The sequence below is a fragment of the Octopus sinensis genome, linkage group LG11 (genome assembly GCF_006345805.1).
Source record: "Octopus sinensis linkage group LG11, ASM634580v1, whole genome shotgun sequence".
NCBI lineage: Eukaryota > Metazoa > Mollusca > Cephalopoda > Octopoda > Octopodidae > Octopus > Octopus sinensis.
In genome coordinates this window covers 23,065,922-23,092,303 of record NC_043007.1, presented here as the reverse complement: position 1 = coordinate 23,092,303, position 26,382 = coordinate 23,065,922, and the positions used below count along the sequence as shown (strand labels likewise).

At 39.5% G+C, this 26,382-nt stretch overlaps 2 protein-coding genes across 5 annotated transcripts in view; one reads left to right on the top strand and one right to left on the bottom strand.

The window, feature by feature from the left end:
* LOC115217282 (lamin tail domain-containing protein 1-like) overlaps positions 1-13,196 on the top strand; it is a 28,766-nt gene extending 15,570 nt beyond the window's left edge. For 2 of the 3 annotated variants that reach the window (XM_036507233.1, XM_036507232.1), the window contains exons 7-10: positions 2,141-2,228; positions 5,259-5,419; positions 6,595-6,668; positions 12,982-13,196. In XM_036507233.1, coding sequence (XP_036363126.1) covers positions 2,141-2,228; positions 5,259-5,419; positions 6,595-6,668; positions 12,982-13,173 — 515 coding nt within the window. In that variant the 3' untranslated portion in view covers positions 13,174-13,196. The remainder of the gene's footprint in view (positions 1-2,140; positions 2,229-5,258; positions 5,420-6,594; positions 6,669-12,981) is intronic. The other variant, XM_036507234.1, reaches the window with a different exon arrangement.
* Positions 13,197-16,795: 3,599 nt separating this feature from the next.
* LOC115217113 (isoleucine--tRNA ligase, cytoplasmic) overlaps positions 16,796-26,382 on the bottom strand; it is a 78,454-nt gene continuing 68,867 nt past the window's right edge. For both annotated transcript variants that reach the window (XM_029786712.2, XM_036507231.1), the window contains exons 24-31: positions 25,979-26,081; positions 25,186-25,269; positions 24,295-24,582; positions 22,834-22,929; positions 22,101-22,271; positions 20,353-20,589; positions 18,246-18,548; positions 16,796-17,147 (exon numbers count right to left, since the gene is read on the bottom strand). In XM_029786712.2, coding sequence (XP_029642572.1) covers positions 17,004-17,147; positions 18,246-18,548; positions 20,353-20,589; positions 22,101-22,271; positions 22,834-22,929; positions 24,295-24,582; positions 25,186-25,269; positions 25,979-26,081 — 1,426 coding nt within the window. In that variant the 3' untranslated portion in view covers positions 16,796-17,003. The remainder of the gene's footprint in view (positions 17,148-18,245; positions 18,549-20,352; positions 20,590-22,100; positions 22,272-22,833; positions 22,930-24,294; positions 24,583-25,185; positions 25,270-25,978; positions 26,082-26,382) is intronic.

Sequence of the window (26,382 nt, the reverse complement as noted above, 5' to 3'; positions counted from 1 at the left end):
TCACATTGGTAAGCTTTTAGTTTGACTGCAGGTGTCACTCCTATTTCACACACTTCAGCAATAGGAGGCATTCTAGAAAATTGCCCTCAAAATTATATGAAAGCTTACTCTTTTACTTGTTTCAGTCGTGTGACTGTGGCCATGCTGGAGCACCACCTTTAGTCGAGCAAATCGACCCTAGGACTTATTTTTTAGAAGCCTAGTACTTATTCTATCGGTCTCTTTTTTCTGAACTGCTAAGTTATGGGGACATAAACACACCAGCATCGGTTGTCAAGCGATGTTGGGGGGACAAACACAGACACACACATACATACATATATACATATATATGACGGACTTCTTTCAATTTCTGTCTACCAAATCCACTCAGAAGGCTTTGGTCGGCCCGAGGCTATAGTAGAAGACACTTGCCCAAGATGTTACGCAGTGGGACTGAACCCAGATCTATGTGGTTCGTAAGCAAGCTACTTACCACAGACACACACACACACACATATACATATACACAATAGACTTCTTTCAGTTTCCGTCTGCCAAATCCACTCTCAAGGCTTTGGTCAGCCCAAGGCTATAGTAGAAGACACTTGCCCAAAGTGCCACGCAGTGGGACTGAACCTGAAACCATGTGGCTGGTAAGCAAGCTACTTACCACACAGCCATACCTATTAGCATTTAAACCAGCCATATCCAACCTAAAATATTTTACCTATTTTACATGCATACTTACTGGACCCAGCCTCTCACACCTACCCTACAATGACATTCTAAAAATAAACAATATCATCACCGAAATCTCAAAGCCACAAGATAATGCATGATTAATTCAAAGCAATGTGAATAAGTAGGTGTTACATTTGACAAAGGCACATGGCTCAGTGGTTAGAGCATCAGGCTCACAATCTTGAAGTAGTGAGTTCAATTCCTAGACTGCATTGTGTGTTGTGTTCTTTAACATAACACTTTATTTCATTGCTCCAGCTCCCTCATCTATAGAAATAAGTTGCTAGGTGGCGAGCTGGCAGAAATGTTAGCACACTGGACGAAATGCTTAGCGGCATTTCATCTGCCGCTATGTTCTGAGTTCAAATTCCACTGAGGCTGACTTTGCCTTTCATCCTTTCAGGGTCGATTAAAGTACCAGTTACGCACTGGGGTCGATATAATCGACTTAATCCATTTGTCTGTCCTTGTTTGTCCCCTCTGTGTGTAGCCCCTTGTGGGCAGTAGAGAAATAAGAAATGAGTTGCTATGTCACAAGTGCCAAGCTGTATCAGCCTTTGCCTTTCCCTTGGATAGCATCAGTGGTGTGGAAAGGAGAGGTTGGTATACATGGGCAACTGTTGGTCTCCCTTAAATAACCTTGACCAGACATCTGCCTCAGAGGGGGAACTTTCTAGGTGCAATCCCATGATCATTCATGATCAAAGGAGATCTTAACCCTTTATCATTCATTTTACACTTGACAAAATAATCTAAATATTAAAGGGTTAATGGAAAGGAATGTAAAGCAATTCTGATTCTGATTTGTTTCAATAATGAATATCCTTCCTCTTTCACTTAACAGTAACAATAATGAAATTATTGCATACAGTGCTCAGGTGTACCACAACTTGTCAGAAAGTGCATATAGAGTATATGCAGTAATGTACAAATGTCTGGAAAGCGAACAATGTATGAGTCAGATACATGCTTGTGTGTGTATGGAGGGGAGAAAAATCAGGTGTACTGTTGGCGAATCTCAGGAAGCATGGAAGTTTTGAAGGATGCAGTGCTCCGACAACTAACAACTGATGCCGGCAGTTTGTTCCATGCTTCAGCAACTCTTAGCGTGAAAAAATGTTTCCGAAAGTCATGGGAGCTGTGCTGTTTTCTGACTTTGTAAACATGTCCACGGGTGTTAGAGAGATGGAGTTTGAAAAGGTGCTCAGAGTTATTGTTTGTAAGATGGTTGATAATGGTTGTAAGGTAATGGTTGGGACTCAGTCAGTCAAATAATCTAAGCCAAACCTTGTTTTGATATTTTATCAGTGGATTTAGTCATTTAAGGTTTGAACTCACTATGGCCATTTGATGTATAGCTCATTGTGCTTTAGTCTTACAACCATAGCAACTCCAAAAATTATTTGTTTCTTGCTTGTACCAGATACTGAGGAAGTCCAAACTGTTGAGCCAGAAATGGACAAAATTGTGAGCAAAAAATCAACAAAAGTTACAGCAAATAAAAGGTAAGGACAGAATACTCTTACCATTTTCTCTCTCTTTTACTTGTTTCAGTCATTTGACTGCGGCCATGCTGGAGCACCGCCTTTAGTCGAGCAACTCGACCCCGGGACTTATTCTCTGTAAGCCCAGTACTTATTCTATCGGTCTCTTTTGCCGAACTGCTAAGTGACAGGGACATAAACACACCAGCATCGGTTGTCAAGCAATGTTGGGGGCACAAACACAGACACACAAACACACACACACACACACACACACACACACATATTTATTTGTATACATATATACGACGGGCTTCTTTCAGTTTCCGTCTACCAAATCCACTCACAAGGCTTTGGTCGGCCCGAGGCTATAGTAGAAGACACTCGCCCAAGGTGCCACGCAGTGGGACTGAAGCAAGAACCATGTGGTTAGTAAGCAAGCTACTTACCACACAGATTCTTTGTATATTTCTCAATGACATATTTATCTTAGTCCTTAATTTCTAGTCCTTGTAGCAGGACCCTGGTCTTTTCAAAAACAACACTTGTTGGCTGCAATTTATCTACAATTGCTGGCTTGATATTGTCCACAGTTGTTTTCAGTCCTTTGAAAGAAAACAATTGTTGGCTGAACACAGCCTATAATTGTTTCCAGGTCCTTTCAAAGACTCCTTGTACTAGCTGTTTTATGTGTATTGTTACTGCCTACAGATATTCTTAGCCAGACCCTACATCTGCCAGGTATTCATCATCATCATCATTATCATTTAACATCCATTTTCCATGCTAGCATGGGTTAGACGGTTCGACTGGGGTCTGGGAAGCCAGGAGGCTGCACCAGGCTCCAGTTCGATCTGGCAGTGTTACTACAGCTGGATGCCCTTCCTTACGCCAACCACTCCGTGAGTGTCATGGGTGCTTTTTACGTGCCACCGGCAAAGGTGCCAGGGGAGGCTGGTGACAGCCCCGATCAGTTGGTGCTTTTTACGTGCCACCGACATGGAAGCCAGTCAAGGCGGCACTGGCATCAGCCACGTTCGTATGGTGCTTTTTATGTGCCACTGGCACAGGTATCACAGCTACAATTTCCATTTGATTTTTTGATGTTGATGTACTTGACTCAATAGGTCTCCTCAAGCACTGTCTACAGCAATGGTTCCCAAACTTTTGGGGGCTGCCGCACCCTTGATGCCCAGGCCAAATTCCTAGCACCCCACCCCAACTAACCATCTCAAATGTAGACCTCTTTCTGAAGCAAATTCAAAGCAACTGTATTTCACAAATAAACCTTAATCTAATGAACCCATTATTTTGTTGTTTTTACATGAATTGCGACCCCATTATCACCCCACATTTTTTCAACGCCCTCTTGGAACTTTCCACTGCCTCCAGGGGAGCAATACTGCTCACTTTGGGAACCATTGGTCTACAGTTACTGATGGGAGCAATGTTCCTAGGTTGTTTAGAACTGCTGATGAGTATTCACTGCTGTTGGATAGTGTTTTCACACCTGTTTGGCTGGACAACCTCTGTAGACATATTAAAAAACTGTAATTTATTGAATGAACATCACACCATCATCATCGTCATAATTCTTAATGTTTACTTTTCCATACTACAAGACTATACTAAGGCAGAGTTTTGAATGGCTGGATGCTCTTCCTGACAGCAATACTCTCAACTCTGTCTGGGAAATATCTTATGGTAGCAGAATAGTATTTAACTGCTATTTCTAAATTTCGGTATGTGGTGAAGCAATTTTGTTAAGCCCTAATTATAAGTCCTGGGGTTGATTTGCTTGACTAAAGGTGGTGCTCCAGCATGGTCGCAGTCAAATGACTGAAACAAGTAGAAGAGTAAAAGATTCCTATATTTCTGAGATAAGAAACTAGTATGTACTTATTGTATTAGTCAGATTGATGTCCTCATCTTGACTATTGCTTTCACTATATTTTGGCCGTTGTATGCTCCAGCCTTCTTCAGGTATCCTGTGTCAAACTCATCTTTTGCATTGGAAATTCAAACCTAATCTTTTATTTGATCCATTCTGTATGCATTTTGTGACATTTTATACTTCTGTTGATTTTTTTATGAATTCACCTCACTGCACTAGCATAGCTAGTGGGGTGAAGCGGTAGATGCAGTCCACCCCAGGTTGCACATTTGGGCCTGCTGTAGGCAATATGTGTTTTTTATGGGGTCTGGGTGTAGCAAATGGAAGGGCTGCCCCGGGCAGCACACACTCTGGCTAACCCTTTTTTTTACCATATTTCTGTTGAGATGCTCTGTGTTTCTTTCAATTACTTTAAATATAACAAGGAATTTAGTCAAATAACTTAGTTATCATTCAGCTAGTGTTAGGAACATAGATTATGACTAAGGTTTGGTGGAAGATTTTAATACAAAACTTATGAAAACAAGACATTTATACTCAGAGCCAGAGCCAGTTTCAGCCGGGTTGGTAACAAAAGGGTTAAGCTAGTGCTTTACTTTTTTGCCTGAGATTGAACTGAAACCCTCTGGATGTCTGACAAGATGTAGACATCAGTCCAACTAATGTAAATAGTGCACTCTCTCTTTTTTTTTTTTTACTTGTTTCAGTCATTTGACTGCGGCCATGCTGGAGCACCACCTTTAGTCGAGCAACTCGACCCCGGGACTTATTCTTTTGTAAGCCCAGTACTTATTCTATCGGTCTCTTTTGCCGAACCGCTAAGTGACGGGGACATAAACACACCAGCATCGGTTGTCAAGCAATGCTAGGGGGACAAACACAGACACACAATCACACACACGCATATATATATACATATATACGACGGGCTTCTTTCAGTTTCCGTCTACCAAATCCACTCACAAGGCTTTGGTCGGCCCGTGGCTATAGTAGAAGACACTTGCCCAAGGTGCCACGCAGTGGGACTGAACCCAGAACCATATGGTTGGTAAACAAGCTACTTACCACACAGCCACTTCTGCACCTACACGTAAAATAATACCGCTGTCTGTAACTGAAATCGCTAAATTATTTGTTGAATTTCTGTTTTGCATTAGAGCTAGACCGAAAGTTACCTGGAATGTCAACCATATTAAACATCCCTATGGTTTGCCATCTGGCCATGATTGCCATCCATGTTCAGAACTGAAGGAAGTAAAAGAGCTGCCTGTTTCTACTGTAAGAAATCGAAATGCTTCAATATTCTCACTTATTTCGAGTAAGTAAATGTTTGTAGAATTTTGTTTTGGTATCTAAAGTTCTTAGAGGGATGATACTATGGATCAGTGGTTCTCAACCATTTTTTGCCTGTGGACCCTTTTGATTTCTATTTTTCTCTGCTGGACCCCTAGCTCTTTGGAGTTTTTATAAAATTGTTAAAATATTTTGTGTATTTCAGAAGTACAACCAATTTGTAGTGACGCCAGGTTTCAGATGCCATTTTGGGATTTTCATCTGCGCGTGCACAAGTATCAGTCTTCCGGAAGGCCTGCCGGAAGTCTCTCATGCGCATGCGCAGTCATCAGCAGCAGCTAGGCTTGACCGCTATTCTCTCTCTTCAGCCCCGGCTTCTGACCGGACAGGACGCGACTAAGACCAGCTCCATAGAGCTGGCATTCTGACAGCGAGCGACATTGCGAGTCTGTGAAAATGCCTTCGTATTTTGTGTCTAACTAACTAACCATGCTGCTTCCATCCAGGCGTCACTACAAATTTATAACTGATAAATTTTAACAACAAAATCTTATATGGACCCCTCCACCACCACCACTACCACCACCAAGGGCCATATGGACCCTAGTTGAGAACTACTGCTATAGATGATACTTTAGAAATGTCCAGTGTGGGATTAAGCAACTTTGGATAATAGTGATGAATAAAAATGAAAAATAAAGAGGCAAATTCATCTTTTATTTTTTATTTTTATTTTTTTTTTGGTATTAAAAAAAATCATAAAATAGAATCTGTGACATATCAAGTGCTGATAAAATAAACATTATTAATATTATAAGATTAGTGTAAGGCGGCAAGCTGGCAGGATCGTTAACATGCATACATACATACATACATACATACACACATACATATATGATGGGCTTCTTTCAATTTCCCTCTACCAAATCCACCACAAGGCTTCGGTTGGCCCTGTGCTATAGTACAAGACATTTGCCCAAGGTGTCATGCAGTGGGATTGAACTTCAGACCACATGGTTGGGAAGCAAGTTTACATAATGCAAACCCTATTTCCCATTGACCGTGGAAGTCAATGAAAAAAATGCTTTTGTGTTATGAAATTCCATTGTGGCAAAATTTTCATGAATGCAGCATTTCTATAATACAGAAGATGGCTGCACAATATTTTGTTTTATTTTATTATTTTTTTTTTTTTATCAGAATGTCGTATCAAGAACTCAGCAATGATTGCTCGAGCAAGTTGCAATTCTGTATCACAAAATTTTGAATGTTCAGTGAGTTTTATTCTTGTTCTATATCTATTTTTCAGTTAACCTTTTTTTTTACTGTTTCAATCTCAGCTTCCCCCCCCCCTTCTAGTCAATCAAAATAAGTTTTTATTGAATTTTTTGGCGTACAAATTGAATTTTTCGGACCAAAATTTACAGCCCCCCAAAAAGTTGGTTGGTTTAACACCAAGACAACTATGGACGACCAAAATGTGCATGTGAAATGCAGCAAGATTTGAAAAAATAGTGATGATGTTTGAATGTTTTCACTATATACTTATACATATATATTTTTTAATAATATATTATTATTATTAATATAAGGAAATTAATATCAAAACTCCTCAGAAAGATATACCCATGTTAAAATAGTTGTTGTATTAAAAATATATATAAATAAATAAATATAAATATATATAAAAAAATATGTAAATATGTATAAGTATAAATATAATGTATAAATATATATGTTAGTTTAAAAGTTTTGAATTAGTTATTTAAAGCATCTTACGATCGTTTCACAGAAGAGTTGTCCCTATAATGAAATCCTATATTGATAAGCATTTATAGACAACGTTTCTGCTCTTCAGAGATATAGAATATGAATATTGTATAACATATCGAATGATAGTTTTTTTTAAAATTTGAAGTAAAACAGTAAACTGGTGTTTGTTTGAAATATAAATTAAAATTAAAAATTACTGTTTTTGATGAGAGTCTTTAAATCTATATATACTTCCTTGGTTATTCTTCTGCAATAATCCATAATATTCATACGTAAAATCAGTCATATTATCTTGTATTCCAAATATAGTCCATATAGTTAGTTTAGAAATGTGAAATTTGTATATACTTCAGTATGAGAATCTTGAAATTCATATATGTCTTCTTGGTAATTCCTCTGTAGCAATCCATAATACTTTTGTCTTGGTAATTCCTCTGTAGCAATCCATAATACTTTTGTCTTGGTAAATCCTCTGTAGCGATTCATAATACTTTTGTATAAAATTCATTATATTATCCGGTAATCCAAATATAGTTCATAATACAAAATCAAATTATATTTTAAATTATATTTGAAGTTATGAATTTGATTTTTTATTACCCACAAGGGGCCAACAAAGAGGGGACAATACAATCTGATTTTGGAGTCAGATGAGCGAATGATTATACAAAGAAATTTTACAAAAATAAGGAAATATAATAAAATTGAATAGTAGGACAGACTGGAAGACATTACGAATGGAGTGGGGGCAGGTTTACTTCGGACCCCACGAGCCCTGCCTCGCCACTGATACCTGAGTTACATCCTATGTTGCATTCATAAGGTTCCATCCAGACACAACATCCGTGCTACATTCTTCCATTGATTTTCAAACATTTTCACAGTCATGCATTTTCTCTCTAGCCCTATTTTCCTTTTAAGGTGAAAGGTGAAGTAATTCACCAATTCAGGGCCAAAGATGAAAGTGCCTGACTTTAACCCTTTCAGCCTCATTTTCCAAATTACCTCTCTCGCAGTTGCTACTACAATGAGAAAACAATTCTTACCTTCTTTCGAAAGGAAATCAGGCAGGTCAATTTTTACTATAGACTCAGTCAATAGCTGTACTCTTCCTGCTCTTGGCAACAGTTGTTCAGCATAAACCCATCCCACTCACATCTTGGACAGGTCGAGGGCCACAGCCACCATGCCTTGTGAGCTTGTCCCGAACAGGTAGAGCTCCTCTGTAACACTGCCATGCCAGAGACTTCTGAAAGTTGTCCAGGCTCTTCAGCCCAAATGTACGTTGGAACAGACTGGCCAGCTGATTATTGTCGAGACCTAGGGTTTCTCCCTAAGGTATTGTCACATTCCGCCTCTACAAGCCCTCTATAAAAGAATGCAGTGGAACCTCCACCGTAGGCATTGCCTGAGCGATGGAATAGCAGGAGAGCCTTGCAACACTCTTTTAACCATGTACTCAACTTCGATCTTCGATAGAACCAGGATTCCCATCCACTGAAACTAGTGAACTTGGGAAACATCCATTTCGCCAGTGGAGACCACACACATTCACCATCGAGGTAGAGCCACAGATGCCTCAACCTCAGCGCATGTCTGCGCATCAACAGCCAAGGCAGCCCTAGCCCACCCTTTAATGGTTGTTGGCAGCAAGTAGAGCATTTCACAAGCGGTTTCGAGCCCTTCCACAAAAAGTGGAAGAGCTGTCTTTCCAGCTTGTTCAACCACGAATCAGGGCAAGGAACAACGGTTAGGCGGTAGGTGATGACCGATGCGATGAACACATTGGCTACCTCTGCTCTCCCTTTCAGAGATAGCCACCACCAAGACCAGGCCTTGACTATGTGGGTCACCCTGCTCAATACCTCAGCCCAGTTCTTCTCTATTTGGAGGTCTGGTCCAAACCAAACTCCTAGCAACTTAATCGGACCCTCCGTCCAATGTCCCACGACGCTGTCAGGATGCATTGACTTGCCTCTCCAGGTGCTGTGCTGCAAGCCGACTAACTTTTCGCAATTAACATTTTCTTTCTCGTTCTTCTTTCTTAAGTTCAGTTTAGTAGGGGTGGTTTGTGTTTTTTTCTTCTTTTTTTGGGGAAACAGTTGACCCCCCCCTCTCTGTCTTGTCTTTCTCTTCACTCTCTTCTGTCAATATTGGTGTTAAGTCTACTCTTGGTGTTGGTGCTGGCGTTTCATTTGTTGTTTCTTCTAATACTTCTTCTTCTTCTTGTTCCTTTTCTTTCGGTTTACATTCCGACCTGATGTGGCCCTTCAACCCACAGTTAAACCACCTTGGTTTTTTTTTTTTCCTTCTACAAATACTATCAATCTTTCTTCTCTGCCAACATTTATGACTTCTGCAATCTCTTTGAGGGTTGCGACTTCTGCTTGAATTAGCATTGCCAAGCATTGTCCCTTCCAATTTTCCTCTTTTTCCACAGAGGCCTGGAGAATAGTTATTTTTTTCATCCAGGCCCATCGTGATAGCTGCCACTAAACAGGTGACATTAACTTCTGGGAGGATGTTGTTGACTTTCACCTTCGATGTTCTTCCCATATACACGGGAAGAAGAACCACCTCCTCCGTTCTGAGGGTCTCCGAGGAGTACTTCTTGGCTGCTTCCTCTGATCTAAACCTCACTTCGACCGTTTCAAATCTTTTGCCACGGTTAATATACGTAATATCAGGCCAAATGGGTTTCAAGCATTTTCCACAATTTTCTCCTCTGTTTTATATATCCTTGTTTCCCAATGTTGTATGTTTTATACAAGATTCTCCTCCTGTTAACTATGTCAGTTGTTTCTTCCGGAGTGGCCACTCGAATTTCAGACCCTTCTTTTTTAAGTATTGACATATATCTTTGCAGGTTGCTTCGCTACGTATTTAAATGATTTTTTTTTCCTCCCGCTACCTCGGCGAACTTTTGGCGACACTGCCGGTAATTTTTCCTCTTCAGAAAAGTTTAATTCTCTCAGCATCACTGCCGGTGAAATTCTTTCTTCATCTGATTCAGACACAGGTGAGTATGAGAATGGTGCAAGCAAAGAAGTTTCCATTTTTTTTTTTTTTTTTTTTACAGAAACAATAATTACCCCGCAGGGGGGAGGGGGATTTCAACAAGCAGCTTCCAAAAACAGCAAACAACAGTTCTTTTCAACAAAACAATAACAACAATTCACCACACTACTTCAACCAAATAAAACACAGGGAAAAAGTAAAACGTACCAACGACAGGAGGCTTGCACTAAGAAACATGAAGTTATGAAATCATAAACTGGTCAAAATATTTCTTTTATATTTTTATTTTTATAATTGGAAGATGCCAATTAAAATTTCAGATTTTAAAATTTAATGCAATTATAACTGTCCATTTGTTATAGATTAGATGTACCCGGGTTCTAACTCCAAGAATATCTATTCAATCTTTATTTAATGTCTAATTTATGTCTTGTACATTTACTTATAGTCAAATAATTCTATTCAGTTTATCTATCTATTTGTAAGTATCACCCTATATTTTAATATCACAAAGAAAGGAAGAATCTGTATTTATTTACTAATCCAAATCTTTGTTAGATTTCCTATAATATTTAAAGGTTTTATAAAACCTGTGCCTACATGTTTAAAGTGCTTCTGATTGACAATTTAAGTTCTTATGTTTCACTAGCAGGACCCATGAATATTTCACAGGATTAATGGTAAACTTATTGGGTTATTTCTGAAAACTTATCCCCCCACAAAAAAAAAATTAAGCGTAGCCTGTGTTGTCATCATCATCATCATCATCATCGTTTAACGTCCGTTTTCCGTGCTAGCACGGGTTGGACGGGGCTGCACCAGGCTCCAGTCTGATCTGGCAGTGTTTCTACAGCTGGATGCCCTTCCTAACGCCAACCACTCCGCGAGTGTAGTGGGTGCTTTTTACGTGCCACCTGCACAGGTGCCAGGGGAATCTGGCATCGGCCACGATCGGTTGGTGCTTTTAACGTGCCACCGGCACGGAAGCCAGCCAAGGCGGTGCTGGCATCAGCCACCGTATCAAAAGATAGTCGTTCATTTGCTAATCATTGAAAAGTGAAGGAAACTGGAAAACAACGATTACTTAATTCACTTTATATATACTTTATGCACAATTTTATAGACTTAATACGCAGCACTCTCCCTCTTCACCGAAATGATAATCAGATGGAGTAATGTCCGGTGAATATGGTAGGTGGGGCATTGTTTCCCATTCAAACTGTTCCAGCCTTTGGAATGTCATCCTCTCTGTAATGTAACTGAGCATTATCCTGATGAAAGGACACCTTTCATCATGAATCCAAAGATGGTCGTTTTTGTTCTAGTGCTGACTTAAACTGCTCAAACTGCTTGCAGTAGATCTCCTTTGTTATCATTTGGTTTGAGTTTAAAGGTTCAAAGTGGACTAAAACCTTTCATATCCCACCATAGAGATAACACCTTTAACCTGGGGTGTCAGTGTTTCTCCTTTTCTTACCCACTGTCTTCAGCACTTGACATTTTTTGAGAGAACCCATTTCTCATCACCAGTCATTATTTAGCCCAAAAAAGGTTCATTTGTGAGATGTGACAGCAAAGTAGAGCACACATTCACTCTCTGCATGTGATTAGACTCAGAAAGTTTGTGAGAAACCCATTGAACGAATTTGCTGACTTTTCCAATGGCACTCAGGTATCAATGAATGGTTGAATGACCAAATACAAGCTCCTCCACTAGTTCCTCAACAGTTACGATGGGATTTTGTTCCACCAAGGTTTGCAGGTCTTCCTTGTCAAGCTCTGCAGATCTCCCAGGACAAAACTTGTCTTCTAGGCTGTAGTTTCCGGCTCGGGATTCTTGGAGCCACTGTTGACACTGGCTTATGTTTATTGTCCAATCCCCGTATTAATATTCCTCACACTTTCTGTTGCATTGTAGTCTTTATTGAACTCATAAAGCAAAATATGCCGAATATGCTCCTTTGTCACTTCCATTATAGCTCTGAAAAAATAACTGTTGAAATCGAACCACACTCTTCAAAACTTGCACTGAGAATAAAAACCAGGTAAAATTACTACCTGCCTGTACAGCAAGTTGATGCAGGTACTTTATTCTGTCCTCCTTCGACTTGGAGTTCTTGCAATTGAAAAAACCACATTATTTATGGGATGACACAATAAAACTGCTTTCCACAGTTGACCATGACAGAAAAACAAAATCCATAACTAAATAATTCTTTCTATTAAAGGAACGAAGCCTGAAATTTCAGAGGAGGGGACTAGTTGACCCTAGTGCATAACTGGTACTTATTTCATTGACCCCCAAAAGGATGAAAGGCAAAGTTGACCTTGGTGGCATTTGAACACACAAAGTAAAAATGGACAAAATACCACTAAGCATTTTGCCCAACATGCTAACAATTCTACCAGCTCACCGCTTTCTAAACATAACTAAATAATGCCAGATATTTTCTCCGATGCTCTAACGACCATTATCATTATCATTGAATGTCCGTTTTCCATGCTAGTATGGATTAAACAGTTTGACAGGAGCTGGCAAGCTGCATGAGGCTCCAAATGTGTTTTGACAAAGTTTCTATGACTGGATGCCCTTCCTAACGTCAACCACTTTACAATGTGTGCTGGGTGCGTTTCACATGACACCTGCACAGGTACTTTATAAGAGGCACCAGCAAGAGTGCTTTTTACATGACACCAGTATGGGTTGTAATAATGGATTACAATTAATCTAATACATAACATTTTTGTTTAGTTTCTTGATTCTAATACTTAATTTGTGAATTTTATGCATTGCAGAAAGTGCCTGATAACTTCCTAAAATGTGAAATTTATTCCACTTCTTCCAAGGCCTTCCTGAACTCTTTGGCTTACCTTTGTTGGTTTCACATAATAACAAAAGAGAGAATTGAGACTAAAAACAAAAAAAAAAAAATTAGAGAAACACTACCAAATCCAAGGAAATCGTTGTTTCTCTTCTATGTTCTTTAAATAAATCAGTATATTGAATTGTTGGAAGTTTGTGCTGATGAACGCTAACTACTTTGTATATTGGCCTCTTATTGTCAATTCTCTGACACATTGAAAGGTCAACTGTTTATCGCATTATCAGCATTTATGCTGTCTCTTTCTCTCTCTCTTTTTTACTCTTTTATTTGTTTCAGTCATTTGACTGCGGCCATGCTGGAGCACCGCCTTTAGTCGAGCAAATCGACCCCGGGACTTATTCTTTGTAAGCCCAGTACATATTCTATCGGTCTCTTTTGCCGAACCGCTAAGTGACGGGGACGTAAACACACCAGCATCGGTTGTCAAGCAATGCTAGAGAGACCAACACAGACAAACATATACATATATACGACAGGCTTCTTTCAGTTTCCGTCTACCAAATCCACTCACAAGGCTTTGGTCGGCCCGAGGCTATAGCAGGAGACACTTGCCCAAGATGCCACGCAGTGGGACTGAACCCGGAACCATGTGGTTGGTTAGCAAGCTACTTACCACACAGTCACTCCTGCGTCGTGAAACATCTAAACTAAACCGAGGGAAATAACTCAGATAAGCCAAAGGCATGGACTAAGATAAATAAGGATGGCATTAATGAACTAAATGATACATGCAAAGCATTTTCATCAAACTGAAATTTGCTCTTTAGAGAAAAAAAGTAGTCTTGGCAATTGTTAGCAACTTACAAAGAAAGGGGAGATAATTTCAAGAAATTATATTCTAATCTTTGTAAGCCTTTCAGTATTTGACAAAAGCACAGCCAGCATAAAACCTTTTGATCAAGAAAAAAACTTTTTACATACAGCAAAAGGATGGCTGCAAATAATTTGCATAGCATTAAACTAAATCGAATTCAAAGAAATAATTCAAATAAGCTAATGGCATGGATTTAAGACAAATCTAGTCATTCAGTTCAAAAGAACTTTCATGGTTTATTTTAATCCAAGCCATCGACTTATTTTCCTTAACTAAATCTCGTTTAATATTGCACAATGAAACACTGCCAGATCAGACTGGAGCCTGGTGCAACCTTCTGGCTACCCAGACCCTGGTCGAACCGTCCGACACATGCTAGCATGGAAAACGGACGTTTAAACGATGATGATGATGATAATGAACCAAAAATCGTTATAACCGTCAATATTTAAAAACTGTTATCAGCTGATCAAGTAGTTTTGTACTGACTGGATTTCATGGATGAGATGCAATATAATTAAAATATGTCCATTATTAAACAGATCTCTACTAATATCACCATCATCCTCATCATTTTATGTCCATCTTCCATGCTGGCATGAGTTGGACATTTCAACAGGATCCAACAAGCCTAAGGGTTACATTCTTCGCTTGTGTCTGCTTAGGCAAGGTTTCTACAGCTGGATGCCCTTCCATGTGGCAATCCCTTTACAGACTATACTGGGTGCTTTTTTTTTTTTGTGACACCAACACTAGTAGGGTCAACAAGTAACTTGCAAGACAAGACCTCACAGAATGAGGATGTAGTACTGAAGGAGGTGGCTTTATCTCAATGGTTGTTTCAATCATGGGATAGTGGCCATGCTAGGATACCACCTTAAAGGAGTTAAGCAAATAATTTGACCCCAATACTTATTTTTTTAAGTCTAGTTCTTATTCATCTGGTCTCTTTTGCCAAACTGCTATGGTAAAGGAATATTAACAAAACAACACCAGTTGTCAAGCATCAGTGGGGGACAAACACGAGGCTTCTTTCAGTTTCCATCTAGCAAATCCATTTACATGGTTTTGGTTGGCCTCAGTGCCATAGAGGAAGACACTTTCCCAAGGTGCCATACAGTGGGACTGAACCCAGAACCATGTGGTTGGGAAGCAAACTTCTAACCACACAGCCAGGTCTAAATTTTTTGTTAGAATACCTAATTTTTTAAACTTGTCTTTTCTTTTCCTTGTGAGCCCCAAACTACAGCTGCAAGCCTTACATCTTGCCTGGTTTCACAACACTATCTGGCACCTAGAGTATCTTTGGCAGTATCTTTTTTGTTGCAAGTATTCAGGCCAAATCTGTGGTTCTAGGTACTTCCTTCTTCCCTCTCACAATTCCCAGAGTGAAAAGTGATGAACACAGTCTTCTCTCCCAACAAAGATAGAAAAACAAAAGTTTTTCTTTTCTTGAAACAGTTATTCCACTAGTTCTATTTGTTTAGCAGTAAACAGATAACATATATACAGATAATCAATGCAATTAGCTATCTAAATGTTTTTTAGGACCAGTGATTATCTTTAGTTTATAAAGCACTAAGCAAAACAAATGATATATCTCTCATTTGTTTAACACAGCTGGCTTTTGCCAGTAGAGAAATTGAAATTAATATTGCAAACTAACAAAATATTCATCAAATATTTAGCATTTAGGCACAGGAGTGGCTGTGTGGTATGTAGCTTGCTTACCAACCACATGGTTCCGGGTTCAGTCCCACCACATGATACCTTGGGCAAGGGTCTTCTACTATAGCCTAGGGCCAACCAAAGCCTTGTGAGTGGATTTGGTAAACGGAAACTGAAAGAAGCCCGTCATATATATGTATAAATATATGTGTGTGTGTGTTTGTCCCCCCAACATCACTTGACAACCGATGCTGGTGTGTTTATGTTCCCATCACTTAGCGGTTCGGCAAGGGAGACCGATAGAATAAGTACTAGGCTTACAAAGAATAAGTCCTGGTGTCGATTTGCTTGACTAAAGGCGGTGCTCCAGCATGGCCGCAGTCAAATGACTGAAACAAATAAAAGATAAAAGATATAGCTACTGCTCATAGCAAGAATGATATTACTCAATATGGATATGGTTGTTGAATTCTGTCTTGGCCATGAACACAACAGTCCCAGTGACCAGACATGACATTTTGTCAGCTATTTGTATGGTACCCTATTGGCTCAGCTTTTTTGTTAGCACATAATAAGGGGTTTAAGTTCTCTTATGTGTTTAAAGAAAGCAATGCGAACCCCCACCTATCCAATGTATTCTTCCCAAGAAAATTCTATAGATCTTTTTATAACAGCAACCAAGAGACATTTCCAGCATGGCTGTGTGGTAAGAAGTTAGCTTCTCAAGCACATGGTTCTGGGTTCAGTCCCACTGTGTAGCACATTAGGGAAAGGGTCTTCTGCTATAGCCTTGGGCCAACCAAAGCTTCGTGAGTGAATTTGGTAGACAGAAACTGAAAGAAGCTCATTGAATATGTGTGTGTGTGTGTCAGTGTTTGTCCTCCACAGACGCTTGAAAACCAGTGATGGTTTGTGTCCATCCCCGTAACTTAGTAGTTTGACAAAAGAGTGATAAAAGTACCAAGTTTTAAAATAAGTCATGGAATCAATTCATTTGACTAAAAATTCTTCAAAGCAGTGCCCCAGCATGACCATAGTCTAATGACTGAAACATGTAAGAGATAAAAGAACTAAATGACTGGTTAGTATACCATGGAACTTATTGTTACAATGTGTCAAAGTTACCAATACATCAACAGGCTATTGGTCCTCAATTGTAACTCTATTTTGATTGGATGTACCATGCTTCAAGGCCAATTGCCCTCACCACCCAAACTGTCACAATACAAAAATAAACAACATCGAAATTCAATAGATGTTTATTGTAAAAACACAAAAATTGAAAGGCCAACGAATGATCATTGTCATCACCATCATCCTCCTTCTCCTCCTCCTCCTCATCATGATCACAGCAGGTAAATTAAGAAGCAGCTAGCAGGGCAGCTCAAGCAGTCTGACCAAAGGAGCTGCCTCCTAAAATGGTTCGGTTCCTCTGTTCCCTAACACTGATGTCATGATTGTAATACAAAGATGGATGATGAATGAAGGCTGCGAACTTCTTCTCCTTTTACAGAGTCCTTTACAGGGGAGTTACCATCAGGCGTGTGGCTAAGACGCACCTTCTTCTTGCCATCCAGACCAAAAATGGTTTTTACCTGTAAATAAAAAAAAGCATTGTTATTGAGGATGATGATGTGGTGAATGGCAGAAAGAGTCAAATAACAGACTTAACTGGCAGTGTTTAGTCACACCCCTTATCCTAAATTCAGCATACCTACACAAATGTGACTCCAGCCCCACTGACTTTGTTTCCTCATAACTTCCAGGAAAGTGAATATTTTTTTAATGAAATTTTCTACAAATACATTTTAGATGGTGTAGAATCTGACTGTATTGGAATTTGTTGAGAAAAAAAAATTTCTGTGAATGGGGAGAGTTTTTAAAAATTCACACGAGTTCTCTTTGTTTCCTCATAACTTTCAAAAAAAACAGGTATGTTTAATGAAATTTTTAACAAATACCTTTCAGACAGTGTAAATTATGCATACTCAAGAAAAAAAAAAGTTTTAGTCTATTACAGAATGTCACATAAGCCCAACTTCACATATAGGACCTGAAGTGATTTTGTCTGTCCTTGTTTGTCCCCTCTATATTTAGCCCCTTGTGGGCAATAAAGAAATAAGAAGGTATCCATAATAGAAACTGAGCAAGAAATATTAGACAGGAAAGTGATACTATAGATCTAACAGGCAGTTAGGGGTTATGATAACCTTGAGAATTTTAGGGTCACTGGTATGTTTGCAGACCTATCTATCATACTGGCAATGAAAAATTGATGTTAAATAATAATAATTTTGTCTACTAAAGGTACAAAGCCTGAAATTTTGGGAGCGAGAACTAGTCAGTTACATCGACCCCAACTTTTCACTGGTACTTAATTTATCGACCCTGAAAGGAAGAAAGGCAAAGTGAACTTCAGCTGAATTTGAACTCAGAACAAAGCGATCGGTGAAATTCTGCTTAGCATTTCATCTAGCATGCTAACAAAACAGTAATAATGATGATGATGATTGATAATGATGATTGATGATGATGGTGATTAATGATGATGGTGATTGATGATGATGGTGATTAATGATGATGGTGATTGATGATGATGATTGACGATGATGACGACGACGAATGAATGATGATGAAGAGGAAGATGTCAACTTCATAATTACATCTACCTGCCAATAGTAGATGGTACATACCTGTGATTCTAGCTGCTTGAAGCTAAAGAAACTACACTGTGGATTCTCTAAAAGAATAGTTCCCTTTTTGCCATTGGCTGGTTTGTTACCAACCAATTGTACATTGGCAAAATGACAAATAGGCGAAGTGACTTCGTTCTCTTTCTTCGGACAGGGTTCAGCCTTGGCAGGATTGTTGGCCCCAACATATAAGGTCCGAGAATTAAGGAATTCTGAATTATGCTGTGGTTTCAGCTTGTCTGTCAATGTGCGATCCAAAAAGACGGATATATCCTGACTTCTTAATCCAAACACTGACTGGATCTGCAAAGGAGGAAATAAGAATTACAGATTAACTAAAGACATCTCAATAGTTTAAAAGAAATGATTTATTGTTATTATTATTATTATTATTAAACAACTAAAGTGAGATCACAGCCATGGCCGATGCCAGTGTTGCATGTCCAGCCCATTTAAAAGTACCCTTGATGTGTCAGGCGATATGATATGCTTGAGAAGACCTGTTGAGTCAAGTAAAACCAAAATCGTAGCTGTGGCAAGTGTCCCCTGACTGGCTCCCGTTCCAGTGACACATAAAATGCATCATCCAAACGTGGCCAATGCCAATGCCCCCCAACTGGCTCCCGTGCCAGTGGCACGTAAAAAGCACCATCCGAACGTGATCAATGCCAGGCCCACCTGACTGACTCCTGTGCTGGTGAAATGTAAAGGCACCCATTACGCTCTCAGAGTGGTTGGTGTTAGGAATGTTATCCAGCTGAAGAAACATTGCCAGATCAGATTGGAGCCTGGTGCAGCCACTGGCTTTCCAGACCTCAGTCAAACCGTCCAACCCATGCCAGCAAGGAAAACAGACACTAAACAATGATGATGATGAATTATTACCATTAATAAAGATGTAGGTGTTGCTGAGTGGTTAAGAAGTTTGCTTCCCAACCATAGTTTCAGGGTTGGTCCCACAGTGTAGACCCTTGGGCAAGCATGTTCTATTGCCCTGGGCCAACCAAAAGCCTTTGTGAGTGGATTTGGTAGATGGAAACTGAAAAAATATCTGTTGTATATGTATGTGTGTCCTTGTCTTGACACCATGTGATAGTTGAAAATGAGTGTCACTGAAATACAAGCAGTGTCATTCATTTCCAATATTCTGTGAAAACATGTCTGAGATATATAATTTTCCTTGAAAACAGATGAAGTCCGGCGACAGGAAGGGCATCCAGCCATAGAAAATGTGCCTCAATGAACTCCATCTGACCCATGCGAGCACAGAAAATTGAATATTAAATGATGAGGATGATGTTAGAAATAATTTGTATGACCACAAGAAAACAGTATGGATGCACATGGCTTAGTAGTCAGGGTATAGGAATCATGATCGTAAGATTGTGGTTTCAATTCCTGGACCAGGCAGTGTGTTGTGTTCTTGAGCAAAACACTTCATTTCACTTTGCTCCAGTCCACTCAGCTGGTAAAAATAAATAATCCTGCAATGAACTGGTGTCCCATCCAGGGAGGAATATATATGTCAGAGAAACCAGCCCTATATTAACATAGACTAACCATTTTTGTTCAAATGCATCAGTTTATTGGTTTTCTTGCTGATGTGTACAATTCTTCCAATATATATTGGTCAGATATACACATGCATTATATGGTGGGCTTCCATACCATTTTTGTCAGGCAAATTTTACTCTAAAGACATTTGTGCAACCCAAGCCAAGTGAGATCATAGTCGTGACTGATGCCAGTGTTTCGTAACTGGCCCCTGTGCCGGTAGCATGTGAAAAGCACCCACTACACTCTCGGAGTGGTTGGTGTTAGGAAGGGCATTCAACTGTAGAAACCATGCCAAATCAGATTGAAACCTGGTGCAGCTCCCCAGCTTATCAGTTTTCAGTCAAACCGTCCAACCCATGCCAGCATGGAAAACAGACATGTGATGATAATGAGGCTACGGTAAAAAGACACTTGTCTAAGATGCTGTATCAAGTTGGATTGAACCTGGAAACAAGTGGTTGCAAACAAATGCCTTAACCACACAACCATGCCTTCGACTCATATATAAAAATCTCAAAACAAATAAACAAATAAAAAACAGATTACTTACCTGCTTAACCAACTCTTTATACTTAATTGGATAGCATCCCTGAGGGTTTTCTAATAGCAAAGTGCCACGGGCACCTGTACGGCCCTCGTTGTTAGGCACATTACATAACTCTAGGTTGACATATTTACATGTGGGCGTTACCCCATTCTGAACCGGGGCATATGTAGAGCTGTCTTTCAACATGTCAGCTGAATGCTGACCCTTCACTATGGTCATCTCTAAATTATCAGATTTCACCTGCAAACAAATGAAGGAAATAAATATAGATGTTTGTATGTGTGTGTGTGTGTGTGTATATTAAAAAGGTTGTTTGTTATGGCTGGCCAACAAGTTGGATGAGTCACCTATACAACTAAGATCTTTATAGGTGTGAATCTAATGGTCACTCTCTGACTGGCCATAACAACCTTCTATGTGTATGTATGTATTTAGATTCAGTGACATGTCTGATAGGTGTAAATGCATGAAACTCTTGGCCTGTGAGTAACTATGTAACTTCTGCAAATTAATCTATAATATAAATTGGACATGGGCGATTGTTGTATTCTTTCTTGTCTTGAGGTTCACAGCCAAACGGCTGGGTGGATTCGTGTGAAAAATGGCACACATGTGGAGATGGGTGCATAGATTGGAATGCAGTTTGTATTTTTTTCCTAACCCAAATATTTACCGAGAAAATTGATTAAAACTTTTTCTAATGGAATTCCCCTCTTTCTTCTGCCATTAAAGCAACCAGTTGCTTAGAAGCTGTTTTCAGACGGGGTGGGGTAAGGAAATTTTCATATAGCTGGAGGCTCCAATTGAAACAGGGGACCCGAAATGATATGGTTGACAAACGCTGTTATAGATTATGCCTAACCAAAAACGATCACAGCCACATCATCCAAAAAAACCGGGTGAAACAGGGCTTAGCTGCTAGTAATATATAAAGAATAATTCTCCAACATACATAATAGCAAATGTGTATGTGTGTGGTCATACATATGCACATGGAGGAATAGTATGTGTGTGTATGCGTGTGTGATGTTTATGTATAGTGTATAGTAGTAAATATACTGTTATTGCAGAGTCCAAGGCCTACTATTGACTATATCTATGATCAAAATCATTCCAGCAATAACCACCATGTCCTTGCCATTTTTTAGACAGTACAATGTTATAAGTGAAACCGTGACTACTATTTCTAAAAAGTCAATCAGCCACACATTGTTTCTCAATGAAAAATATATTATATATGCATATATATATATATATATATATATATATATATATATTGTTTGTTCCCTGGTTCATAAGAGCCAGTTTCCAAGTGAGCTGCAAGATGCAGGAGGAAAGACTGAGAGAAAGTTGTGGTGAAAGAGTCAGCAGAAGTTCGCCATTACCTTCTGCCGGAGCCGGAGCTTAGGTGTTTCGCTTATAAACACACACATCACCTGGTCTGAGATTCGAACCCGTGATCCCTCAACCACGAGTCCACTGCTCTAACCACCAGGCCATGTGCCTCCACTGTGTGTGCATGTGTGTGTGTATATAGGTAAAAATGCACAAATGTATGTGTTTGTGTGGTGGATATATGTGTATGCATATACATAGCAGTAGATTCCGTTAGAAATAAGATCACAAAGATTTAAAGAAATTTAATAAATTCTGCCAAAGCCAGATTATGAACCTAAATGTCAGCACAAGAGCTGTGTCAAGAGACAGTTGAAACATATTTTAAAGCATAGAATGAAAAACAGATACAGTACCGATACAGAGTCCTTGATGATGACATCAGTATAGTGACCCGACGCCAAATCTGGTAAGAGTGGCTGTTTGATAGTGGAATAAATGAATTCTTGGTTATTCTTGATGACAGCTGCTAGATTAGGAGTGGCTTTGTAGAAGATGGTGATGTTGTCAGCTGGGACAAGATGAGCCTGTAATACACAGCATATTTGGGTTAAGACTTAAGGGTTTAAAAGATATCTGATCAGACAAATTGTGGAATATGTCCATAAATGATGGATGCTATTCCTAAACCAACCACTCCAAGAGTGTAGTGGGTGCTTTTACGTGCCACCGGCACGAGGGCCAGTCAGGCAGTACTGGCAACGGCCACGCTCAAATGGTGTTTTTCACGTGCCTCCTGCACAAGAGCCAGTCCAGTGGTACTGGCAACGACCTCGCTCGAATGTTTTTTCACGTGCCACCAGCACAAGTACCAGTAAGGCGACACTGGTAACGATCACGCTCGAACGGTTTTTTTCTTTTTACGTACCACCGGGTGGAAGCCAGTTTGCTATTCTGGTAATGATTATGCTCAGATGGTGCTCTTAGTGCTCCACTAGCACGGATGCCAGTCATCGAATTTGATTTCAATTCAAATAAATACACACACACCAAGTTTTTTTATATTTTAGAGACAATACATACACACTATGTTTTAGCAGACAAAGAAACAATACACACTATTTCAGCAACAAACACACAATTACTCACCTTCTTCCTCAGTTTCTGAATACGATTAATGACTTCTCGTGCAATACCTTCTTCTACCATCGACTTGTCAGGGGTCACATCCAACATGATCAGAAGCTAAAATATAAAATAGATTTTAGTAAGACAGATCTGTGAGACCAGTGGTTCTCAACTATTTTTTGCCTCAGGACCTTTTTGATTCCTATTTTATTCTACTCCACCCCTATAGACATTCGATGCTTAAAAACGTCCCATTATATTTTTATTACTAGGAATTGTATGAAAAATTGTTGAAATATTCTGCATATAAATTCTGTATAAATTAGAAGAACCAATTTATTGCACACCAATTTTTAACAATAAAATCTTAAGTGGAACCCCAAAGGTCAGGTAGACCCTGATTGAGAACCACTGAGTTACACAATTGTGTCTCTGATGGTAAGCACTACTCTCTACTATACTGTATTATTTCAATTTATTGTACTGTACTACAACTACACTATAATATACTTCTATATACTCTACTACATGGAGGTGCAATGGCACAGTGGTTAGGGCAGCAGACTCATGGTCGGAGGATCGCAGTTTCGATTCCCAGACTGGGCATTGTGTGTGTTTATTGAGCAAAAACACCTAAAAGCTCCACGAGGCTCCGGCAGGGGGTGGTGGTGACCCCTGTTGTACTCTTTCGCCACAACTTTCTGTCACTCTCTCTTCCTGTTTCTTGAGTAATGCTGTGATGGATTGGTGTCCTGTCCAGCTGGGGGGAACACATATGCCAGAGAAACTAGGAAACCAGGACCATGAGCCTGACTAGGCTTGAAAAGGGTGACGTTTATCGTTACATCACTCTATAATATATATAATAATACACTTCTATATATTGTATTGTACTACATCGGTCTATAATCCCTCTCTCTCTTTCGGAGAGGCACAAGCACCTACACGCACATATACACACACGGCAGTAACTTCCACCTACCGAATTCAATCACAAAGCTCCGGTCAGCTCGGGGCTATAGTGAAAGACACCTACCCAAAGTGCCACGCAGTGGGACTGAACCCGAAATCATATAGCTAGGAAGCAAGCTCCCTAACCACATAGCCATGCCCGCGCCTACTATTGTATGTATATATTTCCCTGGCACTCTGTTGGTTATGACAATAAGTGTTCCTATTTATCTGATCAACAGAACAGCCTGCTCATGAAATTAACAGGCAAGTGGCTGAGCACTCCACAGACATACCTACCATTAATGCAGTTCTCAGGGAGACTCAGCATGACATGGCAGGCTCTTTGAAATACATGCACTACTTAACTTTTACCAGCTGAGCAGATTGCAACAATGTGAAAATAAAGTGTCTTGCTCGGACACCACCAGCAATCAAACTCATGACCTTGCGATCGTAAGCCGAATACCCTAACCACCCAGCTACACATCTTCCCGATTTTCCATAAAGTAATGAGGAAAGCCAACTTACATCATTATCATAATGTGCTTCATATGATGAATCTCCCTGTGCTTTAGAGCCAACCTTGTAGGACAGCTGCAGCTCATCTTCCACTAGAACATTCCCTAATACAGTCACCTTTCCAGTGTTCTGATATTCGGCCAACTGGCTGTCACTTAACTTGCGGATGGCAGCCATCAGGTCTTTGTACTCTTTCTTGTATTTGGTTCCCAGAATTCTGTGGTTTGGTTCAGCTGCCAGTGTCACTCCATACTTCTCCTTGTCTGTGGTGACGGTCAACTGTTTGACATTCAGTTCCTGTTGAAATAATAATAAAGATGTAAAAAAAGGAAAAAAAGAAAGAAAAAAACGAGTTGATTCTTAAAAGAAGGAAAAAAAGACCACATTGCAAGTTTCATTATTCAATGAGGACTAGGAGGGGCTATGTGGTAAGTAGCTTGCTTACCAACCACACGGTTCCAGGTTTAGTCCCGCTGCATGGCACCTTGGGCAAGTGTCTTCTACTATAGCTTCAGGCTGACCAAAGCCTTGTGAGTGGATTTGGTAGACAGAAACTAAAAGAAGCCCGTCGTATATATGTATGTGTGTCTATACGGTGTGTCTGTGTTTGTCCCCGCCAACATCGCTTGACAACCAATGCTGGTGTGTTTACGTCCCCGTAACTTAGCAGTTCGGCAAAAGAGACCGATAGAATAAGTACTAGGCTTACAAAGAAAAAGTCCTGGGGTCGATTTGCTCGACTAAAAATGGTGCTCCAGCATGGTCACAGTCAAATGACTGAAACAAGTAAAAGAGTAATTACTAAGCAGTCTATAAATGGTGGTATTAGTGACATTGATGAGACTGATGATAGTGATGATGATGATGATGATGACGACGGTGGGGGAGGATTTTTCTTACCTCTAAAATATAGCTTTCCAAGGACTTGATATCTTCTAAGGCTTCAGGGTCTTTGTGAATGGCAACAACTTCCTTAAGAGGATACTGCAAAAGAAAAGAAATGAAAAATAAGTATCTCTAACCAATTAGTTAGATCTATCCCCTCTCGTGCAGTGGATCTTCAAAAAACATTTCTCAGTTCCCTTCTCATTGCTGTACTGTGGCTTTAGAATGAAATAACTCCCTTAACTCCCTAAACAGACATTCATCATAAGCCTACAGTCCCTTCTGGATGTAGTACAGAAGTACATCTAGAGAGATGCATTAGAAATTAGTTTCTGAAATAAATAAATACTTGCATCTCCTAAACCACTTCCAGATACAGCTGCATGAAACCAGGATAAAAATAATAATAATAATAACTGATAATCCAAAGGCAAGGAATATGGATCTTTTCTTTTGACCGGCAGATTTTTAAAATAATTTCTTTGCAACTAAAAAGTTTTAAACTTCGTATACTGGTAGAATGTGTTTATAAAACGTCTTTTTCTCTTGGCTTTCTTGAGAAAATCCTGTAGTTCTACCAGTATACGAAGTTTAAAAGTGTTTAGTTACAAAGAAATTATTTTAAAAATCTGCCGGTCAAAGCGAAAAGATCCGAGAATATTTCATGAATTGAAATAACACAAGGATACATCTCACATGTACCAGTCTCTCTTCCTCGCCCTCTCTCTCTCTCAGAGCAAGCTAGTATATTTCACAGTTTCACATGTGAAGCTCAACTATAAAGCTAAGTGTAAAATGAAACTGATACCTTCACAGGAAGTGTTTTACGATCCCGCACCACACGGCCCAATTCAATGACACACTGCATTCGGAAGACTGCACGTTCAATATCTTTCTTAATCAGAGAGTCACTGGAAAAAAATAAATAGACTATAATTAGAATCATTATTTTCATCCACCCTCATCAATGCTTTCAGTTTCCTAATTAGTAAACACTAACACGTATTTATTGATCACTTAGCAAATTCAGAATATTTAACCTCTAAGATCAAATAAGCATGTATATAAACCAAGACAGTCTCTGTAAGATCACTCAACGCTGCCAAATATAACAGCCAAATCTCTCTCAATCTATAACCTACCATCTTAAAAAAAAGGACAAGTTATAAAATTCCTGAGAAAAATACAGGATGGTCTTGGCTGGGATGTTTT